Source organism: Tachypleus tridentatus, chromosome 11 (genome assembly GCF_004210375.1).
Source record: "Tachypleus tridentatus isolate NWPU-2018 chromosome 11, ASM421037v1, whole genome shotgun sequence".
Lineage (NCBI taxonomy): Eukaryota > Metazoa > Arthropoda > Merostomata > Xiphosura > Limulidae > Tachypleus > Tachypleus tridentatus.
The window spans coordinates 35,441,386-35,458,781 of record NC_134835.1 but is presented as its reverse complement, the minus strand read 5'-3'; the positions used below and the strand labels follow the sequence as shown (position 1 = coordinate 35,458,781).

Below are 17,396 nucleotides of genomic sequence, written 5' to 3'. Positions count from 1 at the left end.
GGTTTTTATTTCACTTTAATTATAACAAATATTAGAACTGACAAATGATGCTTTCGACATGTGTGAAAAACACGAGAGAGAATTTTTGATTTAATTAGAAAATTTATAGGAAGACTTTATTGGATAATTTGAAGATATAACAAAAAACTGCTCTTCACGTGCAGAACACAGGTTGGTGGATAGGTTCTTGAAACAACACTAACTGCATTATTGAAGAGTATAACGAAACAGACACAGAGTACATGCGGAACGAAAGTTAACGTATTAATTATATACATACATGCGAACTTGGAGTGTTTATGAGAACTCAACAACCTAGTATTCTGATACCCTACAAAACATATAAATAGTTCACTAAGCGCCCCCAGTGGCACAGCAGTATATTTCCGCGGACTTATAGCTTTTAGACAAGGTTTCGTTACTTGTGGTAGGCATAGCATAGATAGTCCATTGTGTAGCTTTGTGCTTAACTTCAAACAAAAAAGTTAACTACGCTCAAGTTTTAAGCTCCGGATTGAATTAAAACTATGTACACAATAATGTTTACATTAAGATGTGAAACGAGGCTTAAGCATCTTGTCGATTTTAGTTTAAGAAAAATGTTAAAAGTAATATTAAGGAAAAAGTTAAAATAATAATTTAATAGAATAATAGAACATCCTTGACCTACAATCCTATCGCAGTGGCTCAGCTTTATACTTAAGGTCTTATAACACTAAAGTTCTAGGTTCGATAACTGTAGTAGATATTGAGCAAAATCTCGTAACAACATACAAACAAAACTTATCGGAAACTCAGATGTTACTTATGTGTGTGTCACAATTCAAATATATACGTGACAGTATCCGAAACAAACAGTTGTGTAACTTTCGCATAAGGACGTTCCCCGCTGATACAGCAGTAAGTCTACGGATATACAACGCTAAAATCACGGGTTCGATTCCTTTAGGTGGACTCAGCAGATAGCCCGATGTGGCTGTGCTATAAGAAAGAACACGCTCACACAAAGCTATCCGACCCGGCATGGCCAGGTGCCTAAAACACTCCACTCGTAATCCGAGGATCACGGGTTCGAATCCCCGTCACACCAACCATGCTTACCATTTCAGCCCTGAGGGTGTTATAATGTGACAGTCAGTCCCACTATTTGTTGGTAAAAGAGTAGCCTAAGAGTTGGCAGTGGGTGGTGATGTCTAGCTGCCTTCCTACTGCTAAATTATGGACGACCAGCGCAGATAGCCCTCGTGTAGCTTTGCGCAAAATTCCAAAAAAAACTGTTGGTGTTTTATTATTATAAATTCGGCTTGTAGTAAGTCTGAAGCTTCGCTTACGACACTAAAATTAGGATTACGATGACCTTGGTGTTTTATTATTATAAATTAGGCTCAGCAGTAAGTTTGTAAGCTTACGACACTAAACTTCGGGTTACTATAATCTAGATAAGCAGAGTGCAGATAGTTCATTATGTAGCGATGTACTTGATCAAATCAAAAGTTAGAACCGTTATAAATTAAGAATTTTTATCAATAGTAAGATAGGTTTAATTGTGATAAATAAACAAAATAAATAATTTAACAGCAAGTTATAAGTAAGAATTTAAAAATAAACCTTTTTTTAACGTATTGAAAGAAGAAGAAGAAAATTACCGTAACCTTCCGAGAAGTGACATCTGTGTGCAAAGAAAAAAAATCTAATACTTCTCAGTTTGTGCTTTGGTTTTAAACAATAGTTTATGGTGAGTGACATAGTTTCTAAGGTAGAAATAGTTAAAACTCGGAAGAAGGTGAGAGAAAACTATCTTGTTTTTAGCGTACTGTCTTGTCTTTGTTGGTGTTTGGACACCGTGCGCAATGACCTAGGAAGGTCAGGTTCAATTCAGACCTCTTCTTTCGTAGTGTGCCTTCATCGAGAATCATTAGGATTATGGTCCTGAAGACCTGCGAGGGTTATGAGCGTGTGTTCGTTGTCGACCAAAGGGATTTTGGTTTTCAAGACCTGCGAGGGTCAGATGCTAGCTAGACCTCTTCCCTTTTAGCGGGTCTTCGTCGTCAATCATTGGGATTTTAGGCTTGAAGATCTGGGAAGGTAAGATGCTAGCTAGACCTCTTCCCTTTTAACGGGTCTTCGTCGTCAATCATTGGGATTTTAGGCTTGAAGACCTGGGAAGGTAAGATGCTAGCTTGAACTCTTCCTTCTTCCTAAACTATTTTTAATAGTTGAACCCTTTGTTTACCTAATTGATAAGCTGGTTAGGACTTCCTTTGTTTTTGCTGCTTTATTCCTTTCCAGGACCACGTCTGTTTCTTTCATCTGATTATGTATTTGTTATTTTATAGCTCTGTAGTTTTGTTCCGTGAGATTTGTGTTTGTGAATTTGCTTCTAACTGTATTACATTTAGCTTGTCGGAGAGTACAAGACCTGGGTTCCATAATTCCCGTCCTATTATGGGGAAAAACAACGACAAACAATAATGGAACAGCCACGCTTAGTATTTTGGAGCCATGAGTGCTTTATGAAAGTGACAATAAGAGAAGCCCTAGAGCAGTAACTATTAGCTGCTTTCCTTGTAATCTATTACTTCAAAATTAGGGACAGATTAGTCTAGATAGCTCTCGAGTAGCTCAGCGCAAAACAAAAACAAACAGACAATTAGTTTATTTTATACTATTTCCTCACAGGTAGTTTTTATGTGTGTTTATTTTTTTCTTTTTTTTTTTGGCTACTGGATAACTCTATTTAGGTTTTCCCGTTGGAGGTTTTGCTTTGGTTTGTTTTGAATTTCGCGCAAAGCTACACTAGGGCTATCTGCGCTAGTCGTCCGTGATTTTGCAGTGTAAGACTAGAGAGAAGGCAGCTAATTATCACCACCCACCGCCACCTCTTGGGCTACTCTTTTACCAACGAATAGTGGGATTGACCGTAAATTATAACGCCTCCTCAGCTGAAAGGGTGAGCATGTTTGGTGTGGCGTGAACTCGAACCCGCGATCCCCAGATTACGAGGCGAGCTCCCTAACCACCTGGCCATACCGTGTCCGTTGGAAGTGCTTTCTGTCGAATCAGCGGTAAAGTTAGGTGCTCATAGCGCTGGAATTAGTAATTTGATCCTCGCGGATTGAATAAACTGCATATAGCTCATTTTGCAGCTTCGTGCTTAAAACAAATAAGTTAGAAAAAAACTCATTAGAGATAAGAAAAAAAAAAGAGTACAGTATATCGGAAATTAGACTAAGAAATTTCTTTTAAAAATTCTGAACGCGTTGTCACTCCTGTTAGGCACGTGGCACGCTGTGGTGGTATTCCACGCGCATCATAATTTATCTCTGATAGTCTAATGGAGTTTTAATAGATTTTGTAATAGAGGTAAAAATACTTTAATTTACGAAACAAAAGCAAACCTCATTTCAGACACCCTAAACAATAAATAACTCTTAGTCAGTGTTGGTTACTTGTTATTAATCACCATGCTATCTGTGTTCTCAATACCACAGGTATCGAAACCCGGTTTCTAGCAGCATAAGTCCGCATATACACCACCGGGACGGAGACTCAGTCAGTATTCTTGACCCCATTCAATTTTCTCTCTACAGGTATGTGAAGTTCTTGAAATCTTGTTTAGTTATATAACAGATAAAAGCACTGCACGTTCTAGTCACTGCACAATCTATAGAAGATAAAAGACTGCACGTTCTAGCCATTGCAAAATCTATAGAAAATAGAAGTATCCTATTATGATGACATATTTGCCATATCGGTGAGTCATTGCAGTTTATTAATACAAGCGATCACATATGAATTAATAAAGAACAATTACATGTTGTTAGAAAGAGCTCAGCGTGACTCCCAGATGTACTGATTTCGTAAAAATCCGCCAACCAGCAACTTCTGAAAATATTTTGGCATTCTGACAGCGCCTAACTAAGACAACTATAAGAAATTTTGATCATTTTACGGAAGAAACGGGATGTGGCGTAAAGAGTTTTGCATTTAGAAACGTCTTTCGGGAGAATTAGGTGAAACATTGGTTATAGATCCCTTCTTTTGTGCATGCATAGATCAAATGAATAACCACTCGTTGACTGGTGGTTTTTCTCTACATGAATTATGTGATGAAACATTTGTCGGTTGCTCTGTTTGTTTCAATATACGTGTAGCTTTAATACTGGATTGATGAAGAGTAGTGTTCGATCCTTTTTGTGTGACCTCAAAACTGTTGTTTTCTTACTGCAGAGCTTACAACAGACTACCAGCACTCTGTCTAACGTAGCAATCGAACTACACATTCAAACATTGTAAATCTGTATCACACCTATCGGAACACACTTCAAACTCAGGAATTATCATACTTAGAAAGTTCAAGGTAATGTGGAAACTCAATAAGGTTTTAGATTTATTTGCTCTCTGTTCCGAAAGGAGAAAGAGAGTTACAGATATTTTGTTAAAACTTTTAGTCTATAGGAGTTGCAACCGCTATAGGAGTTAGAATCACGGTTTTTGATGCATTGATTACTAAATAAAACAGATAAATCAGGATTAGTACTGACCTGAATGTTTCTTTACATGTTTTAGACTTATTTGCGCAAAGGGAACGGGATGCAAACCGTGAACCCTCAAACTCATGGTTAGAGCACGCTAAGCTCCGGGAAATAGACCTAAGACTGGTTAATATGAAGAGAGGAAAGTGGATGGTGAAGACATAGAATAAAAGGTCCATTTTGATTTTCTGTTGGGTAACTGAATGCTCATCAATTCTTTAAAAAATCACGCACGCACGCACGCACACACACAAATATAAAAAAAAGAGATAAAAAACTCGTTGTAGATTCTGGATTTCTCTGGTATGACAGCGGTGACACATTTCTTAAAATACGTAAAATATTAGAAAGAATATTAACATGAACTCCGAGTAATGTTTACCTGGTATTATCCTTATGAACTGAACGTTTAAGCTAAGATTTCTTCTTGACTACTTTAAATTCCAGTTGTTATCGCCCCAACATTCAAACGCTGGTGATTCATATGACAAATCAATATTCTGAATACGTAAGTAGAAGCTCTCTGAGGAATTCAGAGCCTGGAGGCACTTAGTGCTAACCCCCACCCCCACACAGGCATGCAGTTAAATAAACATTTTATCTCTCCTCCCTATAGTACATGTACGTGTTTAAAGAGTTATGTTGTAAAAGATAGGGTGAAGCCATCAACCTTAAAAACATCCAAGAATAAGGATGGTTAAAATACGCTACACGGGCCCAGCAAAACCAAAACCAAAAATAACACAATATTTACTTAATATGTTGAAAACAAAGACGGATACAACTTAATTTGCTGATAATGTAGAGCTTGTCTGCTACCACCTCAAGCTAAACCCACTGTTATTGAGTTTCTCTTATATTTATATTTCACGAAATTCGTAAAAATGTATCGATGGTGCTCCCAAACAATGCAGGTGTTTTACTTAGATCATACAATAAAAGATACAGGTGTTTTACTTAGATCATACAATAAAAGATGCAGGTGTTTTACTTCCATCATACAATAAAAGATGCAAGTGTTTTACTTAGATTATATAATAAAAGATGCAGGTGTTTTACTTCGATCATACAATAAATGATACTGTTATTTCACTTAGCTTATATAATAAAGGATACAGTTGTTTTACTTAGATTATATAAAAAAGATACAGGTGTTCTAAATACTAACATACAGTAACTCAAGATACTCCGAAAGGAATACATACAAATTAAAAAACCCGAAATTTGTGAAATAAATTCTATACCACCAATAACACTGATGATTCTGACAGTTGCTTACACTACGGTTCCAATGACGTTATCTACGTTTACAATTATTGGTGGTTACTTACACTATAAGGCTTTTGTCATCGTACTAATGTTTTTATTCTATCTTTTTTTTTTTTAATACACTTTAAAATAAGGGTTGCAAAAGAGTCGTTCTCAACGGAGTCTGAGATGTGAATTTTTTCACTACATAGTTTACGAGATGGTGAATCAAAATGGCTGTATAGAAGAGGAATGTATATTCAGTTCTATGATGAACATCGTTACCCACTGTGTACTTATGACTTCTCACGCACAAAACAGTTACTTATTATGTATTTCGCGATAATACAAACAATTAGGCAAGTTTAATTACGTTTGATTCACTAGTGGTGTAAATACGTCACATTTTGACTATGTATTGACATCAGTTGCTTCTTACAATAAGTAAAATATGCATATGTATTCACAAACTATCGACATGTTTACTGCGTTTTAGAACTTTACTAAAACTTTATTTAAGAGACAAAACTGTATGACTTTATTACCAACTTAACACAAGTGAATAAATATCACAAATATATCAACTAGATTTAAGCTGACGTCATCGATGAATATTGACCAAATGTTTGTTTGTTTGTTTTTGAATTCCTCTCAAAGCTACACGAGGGCCATCTCCGCTAGCCGTCCCTAATTTAGCAGTGTAACACTAGAGGGAAGGCAGCTAGTCATCACCACCCACCGCCAACTCTTGGGCTGCTCTTTTACCAACGAATAGCGGGATTGACCGTAATATTATAACGCCCCCACGGCTGAAAGGACGAGCATGTTTGGTGTGACGGGGATTCGAACCCGTGACCCTCAGATTACAAGTCCAGCGCTCTAACCACTTGGCCATGTTGGGCCCTTGACTAAACGATGGTTAAATCAGTTTGCAGAAACAAATATCTTACAAACGTTGTCATGTTCTTTGAGACATTAGTGAAGAGGAAACACGGGTCAAGCAGAAAAATAAAGGTATTTTACATCAATATCAATCTGTTGTTGATGTAAATGGATCCACAATATGTTTTATGTATAATTATATATATATATATATTCTGAGTCAAAGGCCGTTTGGTGGGTCATCAATTTTAATCATTCACACAATTATACAGTGGTGTGCTGTCTGTTAGTTATTCAGTAGTCGTAAGTCAAAGAATAAATTATGCATTCTTCAGACTACAATACAGTATAACATATAACTTAAAAATCAAGAAATAAACATATTTGTTATTCTCAATTTTGATTCTATTTACTCTTGAAATAAAAAAACTTTCCGAAACCCTGCGAAGGGACATCTAGTAAATTATTTATAATATATAATGCATAGCTTAGCTATTGCACAGTGAGAACTAGTTAAAGTTTTATGAAGCTTAAATAACACTCATAATTACCTTTTCAAATATCATTTTATTTTTCAACTTTGTGAAAACAATGATAAAAATAGAAACAGGTTGAAGCCTGAGCCACCTGAGGGTTTCTATGGAATAACGAACATACGACACTACGATTCTGAAGTAAGTAAAAACAGAAAAAAAAAGCGTAATTAAAGATATACAAAGCCGAAGTATATCTGAAAACAACTTATTGTTCTGTGGGAAAAGATACTATTTGTCTCTATTAAACTAAATGGAATATGCCTGCTAAATACATCCATGTCTGATATTGTAGAGAGCAACTATGCTATTGTTTATAAGGAACTAAGATATAAGTGGCAAAGATCTCGTTTTACATTTAAAAAGGCCCGGCATGGCCAAGCGTGTTAAGGCGTGCGACTCGTAATCTGAGGGTCGCGTGTTCGCATCCCCGTCGCGCCAAACATGCTCGCCCTTTCAGCCGTGGGGACGTTATAATGTGACGGTCAATCCCACTATTCGTTGGTAAAAGAGTAGCCCAAGAGTTGGCGGTGAGTGGTGATGACTAGCTGACTTCCCTCTAGTCTTACACTGCTAAATTAGGGACGGCTAGCGCAGATAGCCCTCGTGTAGCTTTGCGCGAAATTCAAAACAAACTAAACCCAGCTTTCTATCTCATTATCTTCGTGATCTCTTGAAGTGTACAGCCAATGTACTTACACACGGAACTGCTAAGAAGTTCACAGAAGTTCATTATGAAGATAGGAAAGATCAATCAAACGATATTCAAACAATCTATATCTGAAATAATTTGTAATTCATCTTTGTTTTGGATGATATCTATAGTACAGAAGTTTCTCGAAACTATGTCATAGTAACTGATTAATTAGTTTTCATCTTAAATAATTTTTTGGTATTGATGAATTGTTCCTTCATCAGACAAATTTTGTTTTGTCCGTCGTTTCTTTTCTTGTAAGAGCTGCTGCTAATGGTTACATATTAATAAAACTGCTGCTAATGGTTACATATTAATAAAACTGCTACTAATGGCTACATATTAATAAAACTGCTGCTAATGGCTCCATATTAATAAAACTGCTGCTAATGGTTACATATTAATAAAACTGCTACTAATGGCTACATATTAATAAAACTGCTACTAATGCCTACATATTAATAAAACTGCTGCTAATGGTTACATATTAATAAAACTGCTACTAATGGCTACATATTAATAAAACTGCTGCTTATGGCTACACATTAATAAAACTGCTGCTATTGGCTACATATTAATAAAACTGCTGCTAATGGCTCCATATTAATAAAACTGCTGCTAATGGTTACATATTAATAAAACTGCTACTAATGGCTACATATTAATAAAACTGCTGCTAACGGTCACATATTAATAAAACTGCTACCAATGGCTACATATTAATAAAACTGCTGCTAATGCTTACATATTAATAAAACTGCTGCTAATGGCTCCATATTAATAAAACTGCTACTAATGGCTACATATTAATAAAACTGCTACTAATAGCTACATATTAATAAAACTGCTGCTGATGGTTACATATTAATAAAACTGCTGCTAATGGTTATATATTAATAAAACTGCTACTAATGGCTACATATTAATAAAACTGCTGCTAATGGCTCCATATTAATAAAACTGCTGCTTATGGTTACATATTAATAAAACTGCTGCTTATGGTTACATATTAATAAAACTGTTACTAATGGATACATATTAATAAAACTGCTACTAATGGCTACATATTAATAAAACTGCTGCTTATGGTTACATATTAATAAAACTGCTACTAATGGATACATATTAATAAAACTGCTGCTAATGGCTCTATATTAATAAAACTGCTGCTAATGGTTACATATTAATAAAACTGCTGCTAATGGTTACATATTAATAAAACTGCTACTAATGGCTACATATTAATAAAACTGCTGCTTATGGCTACACATTAATAAAACTGCTGCTATTGGCTACATATTAATAAACCTGCTGCTATTGGCTACATATTAATAAACCTGCTGCTATTGGCTACACATTAATAAAACTGCTGCTAACGGTCACATATTAATAAAACTGCTACTAATGGCTACATATTAATAAAACTGCTACTAATGGCTACATATTAATAAAACTGCTGCTAATGGCTACACATTAATAAAACTGCTACTAATGGCTACATATTAATAAAACTGCTACTAATGGCTACATATTAATAAAACTGCTGCTAATGGCTACGTATTAATAAAACTGCTGCTATTGGCTACCTATTAATAAAACTGCTGCTAATGGCTCCATAATAATAAAACTGCTGCTTATGGCTACACATTAATAAAACTGCTACTACTGGCTACATATTAATAAAACTGCTGCTAATGGCTCCATATTAATAAAACTGCTGCTGATGGTTACATATTAATAAAACTGCTACTAATGGCTACATATTAATAAAACTGCTACTAATGGCTACATATTAATAAAACTGCTGCTAACGGTCACATATTAATAAAACTGCTACTAATGGCTACATATTAATAAAACTGCTGCTAATGCTTACATATTAATAAAACTGCTGCTAATGGCTCCATATTAATAAAACTGCTACTAATGGCTACATATTAATAAAACTGCTGCTAATGGCTACTTATTAATAAAACTGCTGCTAATGGTTACATATTAATAAAACTGCTACTAATGGCTACATATTAATAAAACTGCTGCTTATGGCTACACATTAATAAAACTGCTGCTATTGGCTACATATTAATAAAACTGCTGCTAATGGCTCCATATTAATAAAACTGCTGCTAATGGTTACATATTAATAAAACTGCTACTAATGGCTACATATTAATAAAACTGCTGCTAACGGTCACATATTAATAAACTGCTACTAATGGCTACATATTAATAAAACTGCTGCTAATGCTTACATATTAATAAAACTGCTGCTAATGGCTCCATATTAATAAAACTGCTACTAATGGCTACATATTAATAAAACTGCTACTAATAGCTACATATTAATAAAACTGCTGCTGATGGTTACATATTAATAAAACTGCTGCTAATGGTTATATATTAATAAAACTGCTACTAATGGCTACATATTAATAAAACTGCTGCTAATGGCTCCATATTAATAAAACTGCTGCTAATGGTTACATATAAATAAAACTGCTGCTTATGGTTACATATTAATAAAACTGTTACTAATGGATACATATTAATAAAACTGCTGCTAATGGCTCCATATTAATAAAACTGCTGCTAATGGCTCTATATTAATAAAACTGCTGCTAATGGTTACATATTAATAAAACTGCTACTAATGGCTACATATTAATAAAACTGCTGCTTATGGCTACACATTAATAAAACTGCTGCTATTGGCTACATATTAATAAAACTGCTGCTAATGGCTCCATATTAATAAAACTGCTGCTAATGGTTACATATTAATAAAACTGCTACTAATGGCTACATATTAATAAAACTGCTGCTAACGGTCACATATTAATAAAACTGCTACTAATGGCTACATATTAATAAAACTGCTGCTAATGCTTACATATTAATAAAACTGCTGCTAATGGCTCCATATTAATAAAACTGCTACTAATGGCTACATATTAATAAAACTGCTACTAATAGCTACATATTAATAAAACTGCTGCTGATGGTTACATATTAATAAAACTGCTGCTAATGGTTATATATTAATAAAACTGCTACTAATGGCTACATATTAATAAAACTGCTGCTAATGGCTCCATATTAATAAAACTGCTGCTTATGGTTACATATTAATAAAACTGCTGCTTATGGTTACATATTAATAAAACTGTTACTAATGGATACATATTAATAAAACTGCTACTAATGGCTACATATTAATAAAACTGCTGCTAATGGCTCCATATTAATAAAACTGCTGCTAATGGCTCTATATTAATAAAACTGCTGCTAATGGTTACATATTAATAAAACTGCTGCTAATGGTTACATATTAATAAAACTGCTACTAATGGCTACATATTAATAAAACTGCTGCTAACGGTCACATATTAATAAAACTGCTACTAATGGCTACATATTAATAAAACTCCTGCTAATGGCTACATATTAATAAAACTCCTGCTAATGGCTACATATTAATAAAACTCTTGCTAATGGCTACATATTAATAAAACTGCTGCTAATGGTTACATATTAATAAAACTGCTACTAATGGCTACATATTAATAAAACTGCTGCTTATGGCTACACATTAATAAAACTGCTGCTATTGGCTACATATTAATAAACCTGCTGCTATTGGCTACATATTAATAAACCTGCTGCTATTGGCTACACATTAATAAAACTGCTGCTAACGGTCACATATTAATAAAACTGCTACTAATGGCTACATATTAATAAAACTGCTACTAATGGCTACATATTAATAAAACTGCTACTAATGGCTACATATTAATAAAACTGCTGCTAACGGTCACATATTAATAAAACTGCTACTAATGGCTACATATTAATAAAACTGCTGCTAATGGCTACACATTAATAAAACTGCTACTAATGGCTACATATTAATAAAACTGCTACTAATGGCTACATATTAATAAAACTGCTACTAATGGCTACATATTAATAAAACTGCTGCTAATGGCTACTTATTAATAAAACTGCTGCTAATGGTTACATATTAATAAAACTGCTACTAATGGCTACATATTAATAAAACTGCTGCTTATGGCTACACATTAATAAAACTGCTGCTATTGGCTACATATTAATAAAACTGCTGCTAATGGCTCCATATTAATAAAACTGCTGCTTATGGCTACACATTAATAAAACTGCTGCTACTGGCTACATATTAATAAAACTGCCGCTAATGGCTCCATATTAATAAAACTGCTGCTGATGGTTACATATTAATAAAACTGCTACTAATGGCTACATATTAATAAAACTGCTACTAATGGCTACATATTAATAAAACTGCTGCTAACGGTCACATATTAATAAAACTGCTACTAATGGCTACATATTAATAAAACTGCTGCTAATGCTTACATATTAATAAAACTGCTGCTAATGGCTCCACATTAATAAAACTGCTACTAATGGCTACATATTAATAAAACTGCTACTAATAGCTACATATTAATAAAACTGCTGCTGATGGTTACATATTAATAAAACTGCTGCTAACGGTCACATATTAATAAAACTGCTACTAATGGCTACATATTAATAAAACTGCTGCTAATGGCTCCATATTAATAAAACTGCTGCTTATGGTTACATATTAATAAAACTGCTGCTTATGGTTACATATTAATAAAACTGCTACTAATGGATACATATTAATAAAACTGCTACTAATGGCTACATATTAATAAAACTGCTACTAATGGCTACATATTAATAAAACTGCTGCTAATGGCTACATATTAATAAAACTGCTGCTAATGGCTACATATTAATAAAACTGCTGCTAATGGCTCCATATTAATAAAACTGCTACTAATGGATACATATTAATAAAACTGCTACTAATGGCTACATATTAATAAAACTGCTACTAATGGCTACATATTAATAAAACTGCTGCTAATGGCTACATATTAATAAAACTGCTGCTAATGGCTCCATATTAATAAAACTGCTACTAATGGCTACATATTAATAAAACTGCTACTAATAGCTACATATTAATAAAACTGCTGCTGATGGTTACATATTAATAAAACTGCTGCTAACGGTCACATATTAATAAAACTGCTACTAATGGCTACATATTAATAAAACTGCTGCTAATGGCTCCATATTAATAAAACTGCTGCTTATGGTTACATATTAATAAAACTGCTGCTTATGGTTACATATTAATAAAACTGCTACTAATGGATACATATTAATAAAACTGCTACTAATGGCTACATATTAATAAAACTGCTGCTAATGGCTACATATTAATAAAACTGCTGCTAATTGCTCCATATTAATAAAACTGCTGCTAATGGCTCCATATTAATAAAACTGCTGCTAATGGCTCTATATTAATAAAACTGCTGCTAATGGCTCTATATTAATAAAACTGCTGCTAATGGCTCTATATTAATAAAACTGTTGCTAATGGTTACATATTAATAAAACTGCTGCAAATGGTTACATATTAATAAAACTGCTACTAATGGCTACATATTAATAAAACTCCTGCTAATGGCTACATATTAATAAAACTGCTGCTAATGGTTACATATTAATAAAACTGCTACTAATGGCTACATAGTAATAAAACTGCTGCTTATGGCTACACATTAATAAAACTGCTGCTGTTGGCTACGTATTTATAAACCTGCTGCTATTGGCTACACATTAATAAAACTGCTGCTAACGGTCACATATTAATAAAACTGCTACTAATGGCTACATATTAATAAAACTGCTACTAATGGCTACATATTAATAAAACTGCTACTAATGGCTACATATTAATAAAACTGCTGCTAACGGTCACATATTAATAAAACTGCTACTAATGGCTACATATTAATAAAACTGCTGCTAATGGCTCCATATTAATAATGCTGCTATTGGCTACATATTAATAAAACTACTGCTAATGGCTACATATTAATAAACCTGCTGCTATTGGCTACATATTAATAAATCTGCTGCTATTGGCTACATATTAATAAAACTGCTGCTACTGGCTACATATTAATAAAACTGTTGCTACTGGCTACATATTAATAAAACTGCTACTAATGGCTACATATTAATAAACCTGCTGCTAATGGCTACATATTAATAAAACTGCTGCTATTGGTTACATATTAATAAAACTGCTACTAATAGCTACATATTAATAAAACTGCTGCTGATGGCTACATATTAATAAAACTGCTGCTAATGGTTACTTATTAATTAATGAAAATTCTGTCCGTCCGGAGTATATGTATGACTTTAATGGTCACGCGAAACTACATGTTAATAGACAGCGATAGGGGTTGTTGGGCGAGATGTAAGTCTTTCACGAAAGAAAAAAAATCAAATTGTTAGTTTTAAATAGCATTCTGTATAATGATCGAATAGGCTGCTAACGAAGTTCTGATGGGCCTAATAAATAATAGTCCATTAAAAATAACCGAGAAAGACAGGAGAATTTGTTGATTGGTTGCCAACCTCTTCTGGTCAATTGTTCTAAATTAAGAATGGCTGGGCTTGAAACTTGGAGGTCTCTGACTTGGACATTTTACTCACGTGTCTTATGACTGATTAAGTTTAAAACAATTAGAAATTTCAGGATACTGGTTACTGTGGTTTACTTTGGGCTGTCTCCATCCGAAACAGGAGTGGACCAAATCACTGAAGAAGTAGTTCTTTGAAGCTTAACAACTGTTAGTAAAATTATTTTAGGTATTTTTAAAACTAGTACATAAAAGTAATGAAATTAAAATCTTGTATACGAATTAAAAGAACAGGAGCTTCACGTGCTGAGTTTTCGATGCATTTTTATTTTTACTTTGTTTTAGGTAGCAACATGAAATAAAGAAGTGATTCGACGACAAAAGTATGTGGTATTTTTGGCGCATGTATACTCTTAAGATAACCGCGGGCACGAGAGTGGCTTATGTCGGCTTTTAAAAGTAAAAATAATAAAGCAGAATGGCGACAAGCAGCCGAGTGTAAAATTAGCTTGTATTATTTTCTTACACGAAAACAAGAAAACGAAAGAACGATAATAACAAAGATCTGTGAAACTACATGTTAGTTTCTCTAACAAAAACCACAACAAAAACTTCTGGAAAGGGAAAGGATAAGACAAAATGAATGCTAGAACAAGTCTGTTTTAATGAAACCTAAATTAACTGAGGAATCTTATGGCATATGTGTCATCCTCTTAGAATATAAAGAAGGTACGATGATTTCGGGAATATCTGTGGGTGTAACTATGGTTACTAACCTTGACGAATTTTAATCGTTTTGCGGGTTCATGACATGTGCACAATTTAATCGAGCGCATCGTTTCGAAACAATTACGTAACATATTTTTAACCGAGCGTGCAGCGTTTCGTATTACAATAACACTGAAAATCGAATGTTTTGACACGGGAATGTATAAGTATTTAAACATGTTTGGTTTATATCAAATAGTTTACGAGCTTTCTGATCAACGGATCCATTCACTCGATATGTTTAAGCTTTGAAAATATAAACAGTCGTTTTTCTATTGTATTTGCCTTCGACTCGTAATCGAGGGTCGCGGGTTCGAATCCCTGTCACACCAAACATGCTCGTCCTATCTGCCGTGTGGACGTTATAATGTGACGGTCAATCCCCACTATTCGTTGGTAAAAGAGTAGCCCAAGAGCTGGCGGTGGGAAGTCATGACTAGTGGCCTTCCCTCTAGTCTTACACTGTTAAATTATGGACGGGTAGCGCAGATAGCCCTCGTGTAGCTTTGCGCGAAATTCAAAACAAACAAAACAAACTTATCAGTAATATTTGCCATTAAACACAAATTTTTGTTGTTGTTGTTGTTGAGCGCCAAGTTACACAATGAACTATCTGTGGTGTACCAACCAGAGGTATAGAAAACATTTTTAACGTTATAAGCCCTCAAACTTATCACTGAGCCACGGGTGGGGTGAGGGGCTTGTTTGTTTTTGAATTTCGCGCAAAGCTACACCAGGGCTATCTGTGCTAGCCGTCCCTAATTTAACAGTGTAAGACTAGAGGGAAGGCAGCTAGACATCACCACCCACCGCCAACTCTTAGGTTACTCTTTTACCAACGAATAGTGGGATTGACCGTCACATTATAACGCCCCCACTGCTGAAAGGGCGAGCATGTTTGGCGCGACGGGATAATTCATTGAACGTAATAGAAAGTTTTATATCATAACTGTTTTTGAATGTGGTAAACACTCGTGTGTGTTATGTGTTTAGCAGGTTACACTTCAGGATCAGATTATTAAATCTTAACGTTTCCTTTTTGCTCAAACTTTTCATGTATTAGTTAAAAAATTACACTTGTTATTTTTTTTACAGTACCTAATACATTAAACGAAGTAGCCCTGAAACATGGGTTTCATAAAATATATTTCTCTTATTTTATTTATTTAATATTTGTTTCACTAAATCTTGTTGTTTATAGTGTTTGAAATATTTTTTTAGATTTCTTTTTTGGTCGTAATCGCATCTATGAAGGTAATTTTTCACCGTTGGCCATAAAACTGCTAAACTTGTTGAATATAATTAAAATTATGGTTAAAATTATTACAAAAAACAAAAGGAGAAAACCCGCTTGATCACCAAATTCGATCCGAATATCGTAATAGTTTTCTGGTGTAAGCGGTTTGATACGTTGAGGATTTCTCACCAGTGTGTCTTACGAAAATGTATTCATTAATGTTTCCGTTTAATGTTTCAATTTCACACATAGACGTGGCTTATTTTTGATGGCGAATTCTCAACGCGTCAGTATCAATATACGTGCGTGTATATAAAATACGGACTTACTCTTTCGTTTCTCCAGGAATCTCCGTATGGGCCTGAGCCATTCCAGTCCGCATCCACATGTCCACACAACATAAGAAGCTCCAAAAAATACAAAGCATTGACCGATGGTCAATCGAATCATGATATTACTTTCAAAATGGGAAATAAACTCATATTTAATGGGTTAAGGACTGGGGAAGTAGTCCTTTTAGAAATAATTAAAGCTAAGGAGAACACACGAAGGCTACATTACGAAGGATTGGAGCTTTCTGGGCTGAGGGGATTGTGACATCATCAGTTAGAAGGCAAGCGGTGCTGCTAAATTTGTTCTCGAGGTGAACAAAACTGACGGTAGGTGTTCACGTGTAAAGGGAAGTAGTTTCATCTTTGGTGTTTGTATAAGGTGACATAGTGTAAGGGTTTATAACCTCATTATAAAATTAGAAACATGACTAAAATATGAATATACATGCAGCTGTAATAGAAGGGTTAAGGATTCAGGTACAGGCATGTTTATGTTTCAAATGGCTCTTTTTTGCTTAGAGTGCAATCCCTGTAGTGGATAGTTGTACGTCAAGTAATATACATGTTGCGAGCTTTTCATATTTTAAAACTAAAAATAAAGTACACTACTTTATGTTCTATACACAACAGTGTAAAAATGAGCATA

At 34.2% G+C, this 17,396-nt stretch overlaps 1 protein-coding gene across 2 annotated transcripts in view; it reads right to left on the bottom strand.

Annotated features, from left to right (window-relative positions):
- LOC143231919 (protein TANC2-like) overlaps nucleotides 1-17,068 on the bottom strand; it is a 123,244-nt gene extending 106,176 nt beyond the window's left edge. For both annotated transcript variants that reach the window (XM_076466758.1, XM_076466763.1), the window contains exon 1: nucleotides 16,748-17,068. In XM_076466758.1, coding sequence (XP_076322873.1) covers nucleotides 16,748-16,868 — 121 coding nt within the window. In that variant the 5' untranslated portion in view covers nucleotides 16,869-17,068. The remainder of the gene's footprint in view (nucleotides 1-16,747) is intronic.
- Between the last annotated feature and the right edge of the window lie 328 nt (nucleotides 17,069-17,396).